Source organism: Falco punctatus, assembly GCF_963210335.1.
Source record: "Falco punctatus genome assembly, chromosome: 11".
Lineage (NCBI taxonomy): Eukaryota > Metazoa > Chordata > Aves > Falconiformes > Falconidae > Falco > Falco punctatus.
This window is the reverse complement of record NC_137591.1, coordinates 3,857,336-3,876,447: the sequence shown is the minus strand read 5'-3', so window position 1 is coordinate 3,876,447 and position 19,112 is coordinate 3,857,336. Positions and strand designations below refer to the sequence as shown.

At 39.9% G+C, this 19,112-nt stretch overlaps 1 protein-coding gene across 5 annotated transcripts in view; it reads left to right on the top strand.

Annotated features, from left to right (window-relative positions):
- Positions 1-19,112, top strand: part of PATJ (PATJ crumbs cell polarity complex component) — a 158,947-nt gene that overhangs the window by 47,766 nt on the left and 92,069 nt on the right. For all 5 annotated transcript variants that reach the window (XM_080406334.1, XM_080406336.1, XM_080406332.1 and 2 more), the window contains 7 exons: positions 8,951-9,160; positions 10,055-10,174; positions 13,111-13,482; positions 14,587-14,707; positions 15,836-15,992; positions 17,256-17,327; positions 18,190-18,367. In XM_080406334.1, the coding sequence (XP_080262460.1) occupies positions 8,951-9,160; positions 10,055-10,174; positions 13,111-13,482; positions 14,587-14,707; positions 15,836-15,992; positions 17,256-17,327; positions 18,190-18,367 (1,230 nt within the window). The remainder of the gene's footprint in view (positions 1-8,950; positions 9,161-10,054; positions 10,175-13,110; positions 13,483-14,586; positions 14,708-15,835; positions 15,993-17,255; positions 17,328-18,189; positions 18,368-19,112) is intronic.

Below are 19,112 nucleotides of genomic sequence, written 5' to 3'. Positions count from 1 at the left end.
GTGATCCAGGTGTGAGACCCAGCACTGAATCTTGTTGAACCTCATATGATTCGCCTTGACCCATTGATCCAGCCTGCTGAGATCCCTCTGCAGAGCCTGCCGACCATCTGGCAGATGAACACTCCGCCCCAGCTTGGTGTCACTTGCAGACTTAGTGAGGGTGCACTTGATCCCCTCATCCAAATTGCCATTAAAGGTATTAAAGGGGACTGGCCCCAGCACTGAGCCCTGGGGAACACCACTTGTGACCAGCTGCCAGCAGGATGTAACTCCATTCACTACAACGCTTTGGGCTTGGCCATCCAGCCAGTTTTTTTACCCTGTGAAGAGTACGCCTGTCCCAGCCATGAGCAGGCGGTTTCACCAGGAGAATGCGGTGGGAAATGGTGCCAAGGGCTTTACTGAAGTGCAGGCAGACACCATCCACAGCCTCTCCTCATCCACTGAGCAGGTCACCTTGTCACAGAAGGAGATCAGGGTGGTCAGGCAGGACCTGCCTTCATAACCCCACGCTGGCTGGGCTGATCACCTGGTGGTTCCGTACGTGCCGTGGGGTGGCACTCGGGATGATCTGCTCCATAACCCTCCCGGCACCGAGGTCAGGCTGACAGGCCTGTAGCTCCCTGGATCCTCCTCCCAGACCCTTGTGTAGATGAGCATCATATTTGCTGTCCTCCAGTCAACTGGGACCTCCCCGGTTGGCCAGAGCTGCTGATAAATGATGGAAGCTGGGTCGGTGAGTGCTGCCACCAGCTCCCTCAGCACCCTGGGGTGGATCCCATCTGGCCCCAGAGACTGGTGTGTGTCTGTGTGGTGTGGCAGGTCACCGGCCATTTCCCTTTGGATTGTGGGGCTTCATTCTGCTCCCTGTCCCTGTCTTCCAGCTCAGGGGGCTGGGCACCCAGAGAACAACTGGCCTTACTGATAAAGGCTGAGGCAAAGGTGATGTTAAGTACCTCAGCCTTTTCCTTGTCCCTTGTTACTATGTTGCTCCCTGCATCCAATAAAGGATGGAGATTCTCCTTAGCCCTCCTTTTGTTGTCAGGTACAGAGTGGAGTGGCATATCCTAGGGGTGGCCCTCCTGTCCTTTGTGAGCTGTGACAGCCAGTGCTCTGGACAATACCTGAGTTTGCAGAGGAATTGGAGCATTACTGAGAACATCTGTTTTTCTTTGGTTTGTCGCATATCCTTGAAATAAATGCTAAGCAGTATTATTATTAACCTTTAGAAATGTTTTCCCTATTCCCCCAAATTCTACAATCTGGTTGTTCTTTTTCATTTCCTGCTAGGAAGAATAGCTTTTAATAAAAACAAAAAACCCCAAACCAAAGAAATTCATTATTATTCCACAGATGTCTTCTGCCTGCAAGAGAAGGCGAGAATTTAAAGGGACAAAACTGGAGCTAGATTTTCCGTTAAACTCTTGGCAAATCTCAGCAAGGGTAAGATAATGTAGATGAGACTAGAAGGAACTGTGCAACTGGGTGCTTTCTTTCAGTGAGCATGTGGAGACAGTGGAGCAATGGGCATGTAAAAGCTCAACCCAGACAGCTCCAAATCTGTTGTCCTGAACCGATGAGATTTGAGGTACGTGTTTGTGCTGATGGATAAGCATGAAGAATTCTGAAAACTCATGCAAGTTATGAGGTATTCTGTTTTCTTAATACCTCACCCTTCTGGAAGATGCTACTCCCTAAATCCAAATAGTGCTGTTGCACTTGGAGGTTTTTTTCTGTTCTCACTGCGATTCGCAGCAGCCTTAAAACTCTCTGCAACCTTTTTGCCTACCCTTCTCATCTTTTTTGCCATCCATGCTGTTACAAGTTGTCTTTGGGCCAAGTCTCTGTTTGCAGATCCTTGTTGCAAAACCAGAGCCTGTCCTGTCTCCCCACTTTTCTTCTGCAGCTTTTTCTGTAATGAATCTTCTGTAATTCGTGTGTTTTCTGTTTATGATGCAAGCTCTCCACGCAGAGGAGAGCTCTGGCTTGTGTGAAAACACACACTGCGCTTCCACAGACTGTTAACAGTGTTGAGGCCAGTGTAGTGAACTGGTGAAGTGCTTGCTGCATTGGTGGATTTTTAGTTCAGGGATTATTTGAATGTGAAAGCTGATCAAACCCAGAATGTGCATTAGGACTACTATGTGTAGGTTGTGTAGGTGATACCATTCATGGTTTTTTTTCCCCTTGGCTCATTGGTATTTTTTATTTATTCCCACACATCTCTATCCCTTCTTTATCTCATCACACAGTGGCTTTCCTCCATTTCCTTATGAGTTCAGGGTTTTTTCTTATCTCTGCGGCTTTTCCCTGTAGTCAGCATTCAGTGTGTTTTTTCTGGAGCTGGGAAGTCTGAAAGTGTAAGATATTAAGAGAGTCTAATGAACGTAATCCTTGTGACTTTAGCTCTGGTGAGAGCAAATATGAAAGGCGTATGAAACCTTAGGTTGATTGAGAAGTTTGATAAATTAAAAGATAGTGATGTGCACCTGAGTCCACTGCACAGCGACACTTTCAAAACTACCGTAGTCAGTGCCTATCTTTGATCTTTTTATTTGAGAATTGGAGTAGTGCATAAGATCTTTTTCTTTTGATCATTCCCTGGAGGCACTTTTGTTGCAACTATCTGCTGCATATCCCTCTTCCGCAGCAGATGAACATTGACTGCGTAGCACTTGGCAGCTCTGCCAGACCTATGTGGGTTTGAGTAATTGCTGGCCACCATGTTCATTCTTGCTGTAGAAGACTGATATGATTTCAGATCGCAGATGATGAAAGCCTGGTTTGGGAAACCCATTGTGCCACCTACTCTTACTTTGCTGTTCTCTATACTCCTTTGGGTGTGGTTCTGTATATTTTGTTTATGTTTTTTCTTTCCTTGTGAGTTCCTGTTTCTTTGCTGACATTTCCCACAACAGAAGTTTTGATTAATGCTGGCTGCACACTAGAGCTTCTGAAATTCATTGCTTTATTCCCTCACTACAGATCAATAAATACTTATGTTTTATTTCCAGTGCTTTGCCTTACATCACAGGAAAGTTCAGCGTTCCTCCTTGAATACGTTCTGTATTTAAGTTTGTATTACTTCAGCACATCAGCCTGTAGTTTATTTCTTTGGTACAGACAGAGGCTGTGCATTGTGTAGTCTTCCTAAGTAGTTCTGCTGACTGCAATCTAATACGAGTGGAAGAGGCAGAAACAAGTCTTAAACGGTTTGAATTTCAGTTTGATTGCCCATGCAGTGGACCTAACAAAAACTAGTTGAGCACTTTCTCAGGGATGTTTTTTCAGGCTTTAGAGTACCTTTGGCAGTTCCTACGGCCAACTCCTGTAAATACATTGGCGCGAATGAACAGAAGGTTTGGACCTTGAGTCTCAATCCTAAGTTGAGGCCGCTTTAAGGAGGGAACTTGGCCTCATTCACACCTGATTCTTCCTCTCTTCCATTTCTGTGGGGAAGTACTTAGTGCCTTTGAAAAGTCTGCAAGTTGTTTACTGTTCTTGACTCTCGCATCCTATTGGCATTGTTGGTGTGTATGTGGAGGGAATGAGTGGTACTTCACAAAATGAGAGCATGGATGAGTATTTTGAGTAATTTCACAACACTGAGCACACAGGTAAATTACTTCATGCACAGTTCTGCGTAACAGTAAGATGAACCTAAAATGCATTTAGTCCTGTACGTTGTTGACAAGTGTATGTTCCTCATACAGTATGCTACAGTGTTGTAAGAGTCTTTCAGTCTGGTATCTTATTCACTTGCAAACTGAAGAGTTTTAAATATGGATATGTATGTTAGACCTGGAAGTGGTCCCATGCAAAATGTAATGAAGCAGGATTGCTCTGACCTCTGAGCTCTAACATGTGTTTGTTTTGGCTCTCTTGCAAAAACCTGCAGTATACAAATTGGCACTTGTAAAATTGTTCAGATAAATCAAAATTGGTACAGGAAAAAAGTTTCAAAGTGTTTCTTTTGGGATCCTTTACCATGCTATTTTTGATGTGTGTTTTCAGAGGAGTGTTTTTGTGGCAGTGTGCAGTTTGTTGCTTGAAGAAAGCTAAAATATTCTAGGAAGTCAGGCTAGCTGAATTTAGATCTTAAGTGATGCCAAAACTAATATAGCCTGTAAGTAAGTGAGAGTGACTTTGCACAGTAAATGTCAGTCACCCGCAGCTTTGTCTTACATTTTCATATGAGCCTTTAAAAAAGGAAAACACAAACAAAACCCCAGAAAACGTGGTAGCTGCTTACATCCAATCGAATTATAGCTACAGTCTACTGCATAGGACAAGCTGCTCCTCATCCTCTGCGCATAGCGAGGGCTGTACAGATGGGGATGGACTTGTCAGAGCTTGAAACGCCTCCGGTAGTGCGGGAGCTGGGCTGGCCTGGAGTGCCCTCTCTTGGCTGCTGCGGAAACCTCACATTTTGGTAAGGACGGGGAAAGAATCAGTCGGTTGTTACCATTTTAACTTTCCAGTGTGATGGACAGAGGTAAGCTGTGTTGGTTGTATTTCGAGATTTGCTTTCTAAGGACCTCTGATAGCCAGCAGTGTGAATCTTGGGTGCCCATGGCAAGTTTGAATCCCTCACTTGAAGCCACAATAAAGTTACGCGCTCCAGCAGCATTGCATGTAGTACTCTGTTAACGTGGTGCTCCTGGGACTCTTAATATTTTAGCAGAGCTCAGGTTTTTAAGAGGCTTCATACTGCTCTGAATCCAGGGATCCCAGAGGCAGCAACTGCAGTGGCCCCTGCTTGACTCTGCACTGTTAAATGAATCCAGAACAAATGAGACTCTGAAAATAAGAAGAAAAATTTGACACCTGGACTCCAGGAAACATTTGTGGATTTAGATGAGGAGCAGCAGGGGGGAAGGGAAAGCCTATGGTTCAACATAGTTAAATATATGGTGTGCTAAGTATGAATAAATTGTGACTGTTTTAAACAAGTTCGTATACTCTATGGCTGGCTTGAGCACAAAGGAAAAGACAACAGCTGCGACATACTAGTTCCTCAAAGGGTTACCTGGAGGCCAGCATCCTGGGCAGCTGCTGGTGCATGGCAGTGGTCAGTTTTCATCGCTTATACAAGCGGCAAAGTTTTTACATTCAGTTCTTTCTTAGCAAAAGAAGTTGTGGCAGTGATTGTGAGTTAAAGGGTTTTGTCTCCTGATAGCCTTACTTCTCAGTCTGATTCCTTTCCTCATTGTTCATAAATTATTCAGTTGTGTAAAGGAATCCTTCAGCAAACTGAGGTTAAAAGTTTGTCTTTAAATATACCAAGCCTAGTTCATACCCATTTTCAGGTGACCAAATTGCATGGCGCTGTCCTGTGCAGACTCCCTCTGCTGTAATGCAAAGTCATGTAATAATTTCTTGAACTAGTGAAGTTGAGTCACTTCTGTATTCCAGTCAAGTACCATTACAACAATATCTTAGCTCTGGGTTTGGGGAGGGAGTTTCTTCCTAGCCTGTAAACTCCATCCACATAAATGAGTCTTTCACTTTAAAGGAAGAACTGAAATCTGGTCCTGACTGCTAGTGACTAAAAATCACTATTACCTGGCTTAATGTGAGCCAAGTAAAATGAATCAAGAGCCTTAGGGTGGGTGTGCAGTCACAGCTAGTGATGTTTAGTAACCTCGAATGGCTCTGGCTGGTCTGTTAACATGAAGGTGGCCCTGAAGTCCATCAGGGCACTGTGGGAGTCAACTGGCCTTTTGCAGTTAGTGTAGAAGGTAAGAATCTGCTTTTCAGCCTGCTGCTAGCACTGCTTGCTTTCAAAAAAAAAGACAGCAACCCACATGGTCCAGTTGCACTCACAATTTACAAGATGTGAATGTGAATTCAGTGTTTGCTGGCCTGTTTTAGCAGGTGGTGTTCTTTCGGGTGCATTTCAGTTTGAGTGTAGATTGTAAGGCAAGATTTAAAAAAAAAAACATTGTTCCTTTTGTTTTGTTAAAGAAAGCATGCTGCAATCCACAGTTACAATCACTCTCATGTTAAATTATAGAGAGTACTTCTTGATGATTACACCTTGAAATTCAGTAGGTCTGTACCTTTACATGCTGCTTTTGTTGCATTCCTTGTGGCAATCGCATTGTGATTTGCAGTCACTGATAACAAACACTCAGGGTTTTACAGCACTGCTCGAGTTACTGGCTTAGCCCTGTTACTGTGTAGTTTATATTGCTCTTCTCTTCCTGTGCAATAGCTCCCTCTGCTTGAAAACAGCAGTGTAATTATAACCCCTGCTTTGTATTTGCCTGATCAACTTTTTTTAAGATGGGCTCCTTTTTTAAGATTTCTGCTGCAGCTCTTCGTGAAGCAATTCCAATACACAGCTAACACTTGTACATGTGGTGAAGCAGCGACGGTAACAGTGCTGTTCTCAATAGAAACTTTGTATGTTTGCAGGAACTCTAATCTACGTGTCTAACATGAGGATTAAATTGTGTTGGAACACTTCTTCACCTAAATTATCTCTTTCCAAAACATAATGATTTATTGAAGCCAAAATGTTTTTGTATCAGTAAAAACTTAAGTTGAAACAGGACTGTTTCTCATCAGAAATGTGGTAGTTAGGCCACTGACCTTGAATATCTACATAGAAGAAGCTAATGTTGAGGTTTCCATGTCCTATGTAAGCGGTTCTGGTCTGGAATGAAAAAAATAATGACTTTGGATCAGACAGAGCAGGGATTTGAACTTGATTCTCCCATTTTCTCAGCTGGCACTTAACTACTGGGCTAATCATTCACTTGCAAATTTTTGACAGCTTATCTGCATCAGTAAGGATGAGTGCTGGTGTTGTTTTGTTCATTTTTATCGGTATAACTAAGCCAGCAGAAGTCATATTACAAAAGCTGTTGTGTCAGCAAAGGTGTAGTTTTGCTGAGAGAGCGTTCACCCATTTAGGGACCCAGCATAAACCTTGCTTGCCATGGCAATATGAACCCATGACAGGAAAACTTGCTGGTTTAGTTCTATTAGCAAAGCCTTCCTTACGTGAGCGGTGCCTTACTTGCTCAAAAATGGCTGTCTCAACACAATCGTGGTTTTGCGAAGAAGTCCAAAAGATTATTTTTATTTTGCATTGGAGCAAACCCAAAAATTAAAACCATCTTAAAACTCCATGTCAAAAGGATTGTTTGTTCTGTGGTCAGCTGTTATCAGGTCGGTTAGGCACATGGTTTTGTCAGCAAGGGCAGGCAGAGCTGATTCTCTATGCAAAGGGCAGCAGTTAACTTTATGTTTTCAAAATTCAATGCTCTTAAAGCAAAACCTCTTCTTTTACATCTTGGAATCCTTTGGATTCTTCTTCTGGAGTTTCTGCGTTAGTATTTGTTTTGTTTCTAAAAATTTCCAAAGCGTATGCAGAACATGGGTAGCTTGCTATTTGAAATAAATGAAATCCTTTCCCCTTGGCATTGTGTGAGGCAGGTTCGAGCATAAACAGTCAGACAGCCCAAGCATATTGGCACAGGTTCAGTAGGCAGAACACCATTGCACAGCAGAGGGAGGTTGCTGGGCTTGATTATCAAGACATGATACTCGCAAGGAAGCCTCTTCTGTACAGTGTGGATACCCAGTGTTTGGGAAGATTATAAAATGGCAGGATTAAGCAGTAGAACAGGAGAGAATTATTACTAATATGTGTTTACTTGAATTCCGTTTCAGCATGGCTCTTCCTGCTGAACTATAATTGCAGTTCTCTAATTTCAGCCATTTACAGATACTATATTCATTGCCTCATATGTTTGCACATACCTTAAAAAAACATGTTCCCTTGGAAAGCATTGTATAGTTATATAAAAATAAAGAGTTAAAAAAGCATTCCTGTTTTCAAATTAACTCTGCTGAATTCATGGTGGTCTTTGTGATTTGATTTTTGCCCCTTTTTTTAATCCATCCCATGCACTGCATAAGATGCAAGTCCTGAGGGAAAAACAGTACTTGATTATGCGTTTGAAGACACAGTGCATACAAGAAGCATTTCTGAACTTTATGAGCCTGTAGCAAGGGGGCAAAAGGCTAATTCTAATCTTAAAAAAACAACAAGGAAACAAAAAAGCCCCATAAATTTGGTTTGTGTATCTTTCTGCCACTATATAATATCTTATGATCATTTCATTGGATTGAGGATAAATACTTAAATGGCTGAATGCATGATAGAAATGGTACGTGACACAACACAAAGGCTAATACTGGGGAAGAAAATGTAAGTGAAGTCAGTATCTTTGTGTCAGATTGCAGCCTCTCCATTGTGTATATTTTCTTCCACTTCACATTCCTCAGTGTGTTCCTTATCTTCAGTAATAATCTTAATCTTCCCTTGCTGTCCCCTGTATTGTTTGTCAAGGAAGCTTCATGTGTGGAGTAAATGTCTTTCATGAGTTGTCATGCAGATTTGACAAAGCAAGAACACTTGAGAAAACTGCAGTAATATAGCAAATGTATACTACTTTTTCTTGAATGTTTTGGGTTCAATTTTTAATTTTAATTTAATAATATTTTCAATTAGATTTCTACTCTTGCAGTGATTTTTTTTTAACATCAATTTTGCTCCTATGAAGCTCTTGAGTGGCATGCAGAATGGTTATTTTATGTAACATTAGCACATAACAGGCCGGATGGAGGCTTGTGGAAGAGTGCCAGTGTTGTTTTTCTGTTTGCAGGTTGGCCTGGCTGTTTCTGTCTATGTAAGAAGAGGGCAGGCAGGTATCAGTCAGCTTTCGGATCTTAAAATTTCTGAATGGTTTAGGCAAGTGAAAGAATATCCTCCTACTGCAAACCTTTCTTTTTGTAAACTGTAAGCCTTGGCAGTACTTTTGAACATCTCAGCAAGCTTCAGTTTGCAGCATTAGGTGATGAACGTGCTTTTACATACTCAATTTAAACATCACCTTTCTAGGGGCTTAGACTTTTTTAAATATTTTTTTTTCAGGATCCCTTAGATCCAACAAGAACAGCCATTGTGATCAGCTCTTTGGTGGCAGGCGGAGTAGCCGAACGTGGGGGTGAGCTTTTACCAGGTGACCGCTTGGTGTTTGTAAATGAGAAATATTTGGACAGCGCCACTTTAGCAGAGGCAGTGGAAGTGTTGAAATCTGTGCCCCCAGGTACAGTTTCTCTTGGAATCTGCAAGCCTTTGGTGGTAAGGACTGACTTTAACTTTTTTTCTGTTTTATTCTATGACGTGTATACTGGGTGGTTGTATTTGCAGGGGGTGGGGGGTGGGGGCAAAAATCCAGGGTAGAAGTATGTATGCATGTGGAAAGCAATTAAGTTCCTATACATGTCCAGAAATTCTTGCTAGATGGGAAATAGGCACCTCAATGTCCAAAAGGTCTGACTGGAAAACCAGCGTTCTCAGGTTCCTTCTGAAAGAACATCCACGTGGAATCAGAAGACATGTCTGGGCAAACCTATGCGCACTGGCCCTATATGTAGGTGTAACATGGTTTGAGCAATTCAGGAAATCTGTTAAATATGTGCTGAAGTCCATTTCACTGTAAGACACTGCTGAGTGCTTGCTTGAGCTCCACTGACATCAAAGAAACTTAATCTGTTTGAAGTCAAGACTGTAAATTCAAGTAGAATTTCCTTTTTCTAGAATCAGGGCTTTGGAACAGACAGTAGTTTACTAGAGAACACTGCAGTATTGTTCATCAAGGGCACTCAGGCAAAATTAATTAAAGCGTCATCTAATAGAAAGTGCTTGTAATTCAAAGTGGTAGGGGAGTGGTGAAATAGGAATGTAGGAAAGCTGTTAAATGTATTCCTTCCTTTTCTAAAGAAGTGGTATTTCATTGTTCATATCTTTGTATTTGTCTTTCTTTCCTACATATCTCTTTATTTTCTACTATATCTGTACTAATATCTCTGTTGTGTTCCTCTCCTCCATTTATGACTTCCCTTTTTTATAATTCTGTATCTTCTTCCCATCTTTTTTCTAATGGCTGTTTCTTCCTCTCCCTTGGGGTTCATTGAAAAACGTGGGAATTCTCTTGTTTGTTTTCCTTACTCATCATTTCAATTGTCTTTCTAGGGAGAAAGCAAAGGGGAGGAGAACATGCACAGTGTGGATTCCAGCAACATTAAAACTAGCCCTGGATCTCCAGAACCAATAGATAATATTAATTTCTCAATAATACTTGAAGCACCACAGGTATTTGGTTACTCTTTTGGTTCAGCTGAAGTTTATCTGGAGAGCTAATGATGTTTTAAAGTAAAACAAATAGTATGTCCTTCAGAGAAGATTTATGTGTTGGATAGACTTCAAGGTGGATTCCCTCTGAAAACCACTTTTTACAGCTAACTGTATAGTAATTGTATTGTGAACAGTAAACATATGCATAGTGCTTACCAATGCAGTTCCCAGACTGCCTTATCAAATTTAGTTTGTCATTAAAATACCTTGGGTTACCTTGGATATGAAATAGTAATGTTATGTTATTATTAGTCATAAGTAGTTGGTTCAGCTTTGCGAAGAAGGTAAGGTATGGAAGGAGAATACAATTTATTATAATGAAGCAGAACAAGAAAGTAGTCTAGTGCATAAGGCAAGCTTGAAATCTGTTCTTCATAGACTTCCTATGTGGTCTTAGTGATTTCTTCACTCTCATTTTCAAATCTCCTCTTTCTTATTTTCTGAGAAATAGTTCTGTTTATTGTGGGAGGATGAGGCAACTAAAGGTAGTGAGAAAATCAGATACCAGGGTAATAGTATGGCAAATATTATTGCCTGACTTGTGTAGAGTGAGACAGATGTGGATGTTTTTGAATTTTCATCTGTTTGCAAGCATTTTGCAAAATTTTTATTAATTCACATTGGTAAAATGCATTCTTTTTAGGCCAGAAAAGACAGTACGTAAAGGATCATCCATCCAGAGCTATAACACAGTAATAAAAATAAACTCTAGATTTTCTTGTTGCTAAACTTGTCTGCCTGTTTCCAGATACAAACTTATCTTTAATGCTGAAATGGTATATTAGAACCACCAAAGAAGAGCAATATTACAGGGTAGATGTGGGTATACTGTGTAGAAATCAGCTTGGACATGATATTTACTGCTTTTCATGATGTAGAATGGAGTCTGTTGTTTTCTGGATGCATAGGAAGGGTTTCTAGCAGAGCAGTTAGTTCTTTGCCAGCTCAGATTAGTTTTATTTAGGAAGGAGAGAAACAATGTTGTGAAGTATTTTTAAATAAAGTATTTTATCTTAAAGTCCTCCTGAATACAGAAACTGGAATGGTCAGTTTGTACAAAATACACATAGAGGTATTTGCTTGTATTATGACAGCATCAATAGTAGCTTAGAGCAGTAGTATAAAATTTCCATCCATTTATTACTTTTACCTGCTCATATAAGAGCCAAGAGTGGTGTGTCATGATGGCTTCCACTCTTATGCACTAGCATAATGCTGACAAAGCTGACTTTAAAAAAAAAAAAAAAAAAAAGGAACTTAAAGATTTTATATGCTACAACAGTAGACTTTACTGTCATGTTTGCAGTATTCCCTATTCCATTGGTAGCGTCTGCTGCTGCAGTGCAGCAGTCTGTGATTATACATACCTAACTGCTGTATCAGGAGATGGCAATACAAATTGCTGTGTGGTTTCTGAACTAAGTCAATTGTTTTATGTAATGATGAAGTTGGTGCCTCTTGCAGAAGTGTTTGGAGAATGATGCTGCAGAAGTGAAGTGAAATAAATGAAGTAAAGATGAGGAGAATTAGAATCTCTTCAGACTGGGTATTTTTTGAGATCAAGGTACACAGGTCAAATAGACTAAAGGAACATTTAATGCTTATGAAAAATGTGCTGATTTCTATATTGCTAATGTCCTGCTTTTGTGCCAGCTGGTATTACTGCATTGTTTCCTTATGCTCCTGCCTTTCTCTTGTTTTCTCTCCTGTCTCTCACTTGATCTATGCGAACATTTTGACTGGGGTTTTTTCTCATGCATTTGTACAAACCTAACAAAACAGGATTTTGACACTAAAGGTCAGAAATGGTGAAGTGCCCTGGGGAGTCTGGGAAGGGGAAGGAAGCAGAAAGAAAAACATTTTGATTGAGGACCCCTGAATCTGTGGATTGGTTTCAGTGTTTGGGGTTTCAGTGCCTTGAAGATTGGGTTTGGGCATACATACGTGGTGGCCTGAAGGAAAGAGAGGAAAAGCTTTCTGTGTGTGGCAAGCTTTCTGGTACCAGTGCAAGACATAAAATTTCAGGTGCCTGTGCAGACTCACTCTGAGCCAATGAATAGCACCCCATTTGATTTAGGAGAAACACAGGGCGCTGGAAATTGGGGAGGCACATGACAAATCCCAGAAAGGTGATACCTTTCAGAGTGGTTTTTAATACCTTTTATCTTGGTTTTGTTTTTTGTGTTTTTGGTTTGTTGGTCTGTGGTTTGAATTCAATAGAAAGTTGAGTACTCTTTAATAAAAACAGTAAGGGCATTAGATAATGAACAGTCAGTTATGTCCTTTTTTCTCTTTTTAGTATGTGGGTCGTCCATTTCCCCTCTCCTCCAGGTTAAAATATTGTGTGGAATATCCAAGGGAGGGGCAAACGAGTGTGGCTTTTGCTTTGGGTTTTGGGGGTTTTTTGTTTTTTTATTATTATTATTGCTGATACTGTTGCATAAGCAAACTTTTGGGCTGTTTTTTATTTAGCTGATGGTATTGTAAGAAATGTGCATGCATTCATAAAGTGACAGCAGATAAGTTTGGAGCACAGAGGTACTGGAGCTGGATTTATATACACTTTTTCCTGTAGCTTTTTTTGTGCTATTTAATAATTCTCATTCCCTAACTTCATTCAGGATTGGTTATTCTGAATGGTTACAGCAGTATCTAAGCTGTGCAACTTAAATTTCTTCATATTTGAAAAACAAATTGTAATTGCTAGTTTTGGTGTTAAAATCATAAGTCAGAGAGTGTTGTGGGTTTTGGGTTTTTTTTTTAGAAAATGCAAAAGGTTTTTCACTTTAAAAATCAGGATGTACTTTTAATATGGGCCTAACATAAAACATATTTTTGAAATAGCTAGCAAGAAACATAATTTAAAATCTATATTCCTCTAATGGTTTATGCAGGGTTTCAGAGATGAAACACCTTTTAAAGAAGAACTTGTTGATGAACCAAGTTTGGACCTGGGAAGGTCATTTCAGCTTTCTAAAAATGACAATGAGTATGAGAAGGAGTCCTGGGAGATGCATGAATTTCTGAAACCCAAACCAGAAGAAAAGGATGAAGAACGGGAAATGTTGGTGGACGATGAGTACGAAGAAGATTCAGACTTCCTGAAATATAATGCATCATGTGGACAGAAGGCAACTTCAGAGAGGAACCTCGATACAGAACAATGGGCAAAGCAACTTGAGACTACTGAAATACAAGACTTAAAATCCAGTGTTAACTCAAGTCCAAAACAGTCTCTGGAATATCTACTCAATAAAGATCAAATGGTAAGGGATGTTTTGTCAGTCTCAGTGATGTACCCTGACCATGGGACCCATACCTCAAGGCAAATTCCAGGTCTAAACTCTGTAAGGAGTCTTTGTAGTGTTTTAGTTACTCGATGAGATCTGGGTACCTCTAACCAACACCAGTCTATCCTGTTGTACATTTTGGAAGGTTCTTTTCGTTACTTAGTGTCTTTATATTTAACTGCTCAATAGTTGGTGTATTTACAGGCATCTTGTACTTGCGTCTTCTTTCCCATCTCTGACTTGTGGGCTTGGTTCTTTTTTTGCAAACTGTACTAATGTGGTGCATGTCAGTATTAGCAAAACGTCACTTCGTGGTTTTAATAGTCCAGGGGCTTCAGCAGCAATGTCAGTGAGAGGAGCTCCCTCTTTTCCTCAGTATTTTTAATCCAAATCAGTTCCTTGAGCCAGATGATAGTGCAGTTGAGCGGAAAATGATATGGCAGAAGCAATTGTAACAAGCATAGTGGTGGATGAAGGAGTAGAATGAGACAGAGCTTCAGGTAAATTGCAAAACTCTTATTTATATGTCCTGCTCAGGTGTTCTGGGAGTTATTTTTTCCCTTCTGCTTTCCTTTGTTCATTTACTTGCCAAACAAAAAAGTGATAATGTCAGCTTTCCATGCACCAGCTTCCAAGATGTATGCTTTTATATAAAAAAAAATGAAGTGGAAAGGGATTTAATTTCACAGCCACTGGAATTTCAGGTTTTGTTTGGCTTGTCCCCTTATGCATTATGTACATAAACAGGCTTCTAGTGACAGTTCTATAATGGAGTGCACGATATTAAATTTATACATTTTTTACTTAAAACCAACAAATTAACAAGAGTAAAGAACTTATTGTCTGGATTACAGACAAGTAGAAAGATAGTTGCTTTATATTGCAATTGCACATAACACTTTCCATACCTCTTCTTAATACAGTGCATAAATGAGCAGTTAGTATTTCATAGTTATCTGAATAAATATGAATGTAGTTGGGAAAATGTGAATGTTTGCTGTAAAAATCAATGTTCATATCAAATACCCTGTATACGTTGATACCATTGCTTTCTAACTTCCTTTTTTCTCCTTTGTGAAGTGTGAAGAAAATGCTAGTTTAAGTTCACTATTTTCTGGAACCACAGCACACAGTGGCTATCAAAAAGACGTATTTGATACCGAAACTAACCAGTCAGGAGCAAAAACCAAGATGGATTTAGGTTTGTAAGAAGTTTTTTCTTTATCTTATAATTTTATGTTTACAAATTTATATTTTATACCAAAACACAAATTCTGTCAAATGATAAAATATTCAAATGAAGACTTCTGCAGGCTCAGTGCAGTCTGGCTTTAAATAGGTTTCAGCTTCATGATCTTGCTTCCTCCTCCAAATCTTTACCTACAGTTGTCACAAGTGATATTGAAAGTAGCTGCATCTTTGTCCTGCCTGTGGAGAATCACTTTCTTCTGTGTAGCTAATGTCCCCAGTAGGACTCCATGCAGAAATAGGTCATGCCTGCAGTTTCTGTCAGGAATTTGTCTCGGTCACTTTTGATTGCTGATTTTACAGAATTTTGCACTTTAAAAAAAAAAAAAAAGTGACAGCCTATGTAGGTAACTTTACTACAACCAAAATTTGCAAGTGAACTCTATGGTAGACAATTGCCGCATATCTTGGTTTTGTAGTCTGTGCTCAGGAGCAAAGTTTCTCCTTGTCAGATGGCCAGAAATGGATAGTTAGAATTTGGCAGATCATCAAGGAATTAAATTTATGAACCTGCCTGGCGTAGCTACTCACTGGTTGGGAGAAAGGAGGTTAGACTGTTTCCTTTCTTTGTCACTTGCATCCTGTACAGCAGACACTGTGTAAGCTACAGTGGCAGACTGACAACCTTTGCAAGGAGCTCTGGTGGTTCAAGTACAGTTGATACTTAGGTCACCAAAATGGACATCAGTCTTCCCCAGTGTGGTGGGGTTCCGCGCTGGGGCAGGGCCTTGTACCGCTCTCCCTGCATAAAGGATGCATTCATTATTTCTAATCATGTGTTTTTGTGAGGACCTTCTATCATATAAGTTGTACTTAAGCACGTCTCAGTTCCATAAAAATTTGGCTTTCCTGTTATTACTTGACTTCATGTACATCAGAAGCAAGGTGTTACAAAAAAAGTGTTTAGTGTGGTTTGAATTTCCTTCAGAAGTAAATGTTCTGTATCTCTGAGCCTCATGATCATGACACAACATCCGCATTTGGAACATGATGAGCTAAGGGGTTTATTTCCAAGGATGATAACTGGTAGATGCAGGGACACAGGCAGCAAAAGTTCACATCTACAACTTTTCTTCTTCAGGTACAAAGCTTCAGATTGATTCTAAAGGACCTGGGCTTGCTGTTGGTTTGGAAGTTATTGAAAAGGAAGAGCTAAAAGGGGAGGATTACGTTTTTTCCAAGAACCTGGAATCTGGGAGAGTAACCACCTTAGCTCAGCCTAGACCAGCATTGTGCAGGTATGGAGGAAGGTATTAATTTTTGGAAGGTTTTCAATTAATGATCTTAACTGTCTCCTTGCTTTAGTTAGCTGATTAGCTATTAAAAGCTGTGTGAAACAGTAAGACATAGATGGCCAGTTCTAGGACTTTTGCCCAAGGAGCTGAATTTTGTCTTGCAACCTGATTAAGTCTTTACTTCCCACATTTCCTCCCCTGAGTATTGGGACAGAAAAGTGTGAATGGCTCTACCACCTACTTTGCTTACAGTAAGGGGAGTATGGATGTGGCCTGGAGGAGAAGGGCATAGCCTTTACTGGCACCATTGGTCATTACTGCTTAAGGAGCTCTACCTTAGCTCCTTATTATAGCTCTGTCCTCTTGGGTTTCCCTTTCCATTATTCTTCCTTTTGGGAAGACCAGTTCAGCCATGACTCTCAGGCCCGTGCAGGAAATGTTAGTCTTGGCAGTGGTTCTGAGAAACCTTGAGGTGGCACTGGTTGTAGATACTTTTACACCTGTCAAGTGTCCCATTCTTTCACCACCAGTTTTGGGTGAGTGGGTAGTGGATCTGCTTTTGGGGCCTGTTGATTCAAATCCTCAGTACTTCCCTAATTCATCTGTAAAATTCCCTCAGAGGCAAAGCAGCTCAACAATAAGGTGAAAAGATTATTTGTCCAGTACAACATCCTACTTCCTTTTTGCAGTTTAAAAGTAGCATTTACAGCTCTCAGAATCTACAGAAAATGTGTGCAAGGGTATGTTGTTTCAACCCTTCTGTGAAGGCATGCAATTCCATACTTCCATTCCTATTCTGTGATTAGGTGAGTCACATACAGTATAAAAGTTTAATTAACACTCTATTCTGGAATGTTTAATGGAACACACAGTATGTTTTCTCCCAGTTGCATCGTGATCTGGTTTCTGGTCAGCTAGACTGGTTTTATCAAGAATCACAGCATATTTATCAGAAAGTAAATGTTAATTGCTTAAATGGTCATTTTGAATGAGTAAATGCAGTGCAGATTTGTATATCACAGAGCAACTTATAAATCTGGTCTGCCCATCATGTTTATTTCTGGAGCATTCCTTAAGTACATTTAAACCTAAATACAAAAATTCCTGTCTAGTCTGTTGACTCTGCACATTTGGTTTACACTGGACAGTGTGAGAAGGTGTTGCTGTCTCACCGCCAGATACAAGATACGTAAGGAATTGCAACCTGGCATGGGTAATGCATTTTTTAATTTTTTTTATTCCTCCCCTCCCTCTGCCCCCAATTAGTGAATTACCTGAGAGAGAAGAAGGAGAAGGAGAAGAAACTCCAAACTTCAGCCACTGGGGACCACCACGGACGTATGTTCATGTGATTACATTATTTCTTCCCGTTTACCTTATGTCTTTTTTTTATGTGAGCCTGATTACTTCTCATGGGTTTTTTTCTCCCCTCTTCTGCCAGTAACTTTAAGGTACCTTGTGTACCTTGGGCTTTCTTAGATACAGTGAATTTTTAACAGATGTTCACCAGAACTATGCCTTCTATTTATACAGCTGACTTGGGAAAGCTTGGCGGGTTTACATTGTGGATGACCTACAAGTTCTTGCTCATTTAATAACTCTTAGGTGTGAACAGTGCACGTAGTGCTGCTGTCTCCTTTTCCATGGGTTCTCTGCTAAACCTAATGGCAGAATTCCAAATTGTGAAGCCAAGTTTTAGCCACATTCTCGTTGTATTGCTAACATTTTTAGGTGAATTGTTTTTGTGGTCCAAAATAAAATATGATCAGAAAGTTTCTGCATAAGCTGATTAATGTGCATCTGATACACTGAAATCAGTGTTCAGATAGTTGTATGAAACACTTCATTATTTGTTTAGCATGCCACTTGCAGTTTTTGCCATTTCCAGACAGTTTGCTCAAACTGAAAGAGAATGAGTGTTTACTTGAAGACCTGCCTCTATTTTACCCTGACTTTCTCTGAAATAAAAGCCTATGCCCACTGGGCATGGGTTGGCAGCAGAATTTCGTTCTTTTTGAGGAGTGAGGTCTGCTCAGGGCAAAAAGCCAACGCTGTTGAGAGCATTTGTAGGCTTCTGACTTTATCCCTTTACTCTATTAAATCTTCTTGAAAGACCAGAAGCTTACATTTATTTAAGGCTTAGCATTTATAGTTTAAAAAACTGTTTCAAGCTGTTAAACTACCACATGTATTTTTTCAGTGTTGAGATTTTTAGAGACCCTCACGTGTCTCTTGGAATCAGTATTGTTGGTGGACAGACTGTCATAAAGCGCCTGAAGAATGGAGAAGAACTTAAAGGGATCTTCATCAAACAAGTTTTGGAAGACAGCCCAGCAGGAAGAACAAAGGCTTTAAAAACTGGAGATAAAATACTTGAGGTAAATGTAGATAAACCTACCTTTTCATTCTAAAAAATAAAGATTGACTCAAACAGCTTTTGGAGGAGAGAAGGACAAAATACTGCCACACTTCATGAAGTATTGATGACACTGTTTTGGAAGCTGAAAGAAACCCCTGGTATCATCTTGTCTCTTTTTTAAGGTCTGACTATGGACCTCTTTTGATATTCTCCTCTTTATTTAGCAAGATACATCCTGGTACCTGATGGGGTAATGAAAAAAAACAGAGTGCCCTCTTCCCATATAAATAAGTTACAGCACAGCTTTATAAGTTATAATATATAGAACGTAGACTCTTCATGCTGAAATTTAGGCTGTTATATTGTGTGTGTGAATTTGGAGTTGTTAGTCTGATCAACTTACTGTTTGGAGTAAATCCCTGATTCTGACTCTGTGCTGATTTTTTTGCTCATTTTTATGCAAATGAAGACTGCTGAATTTAGGTTCCCAAGCTGATAGTGCCATTATTTTATGTGCTTTAGGGTTGTGAGTGATGTTTTGAAAAACTGTTTCAAAGCAAATTTAGTTCATAAACAGGTAAAATCTGAAAGAGTTGTATTATACCTAGCATTATATCTGGCAATCTTATTTCTTAGGGTTTTTATCTAGAATAATTGTTTTGGGAAACATATGACCATCTGTTAATTATGAATACTAAATAATATACTTTTCCTTAAACGAACATGAAAACATACTTTACAAATTATTTCTTTTGACTGCTTTT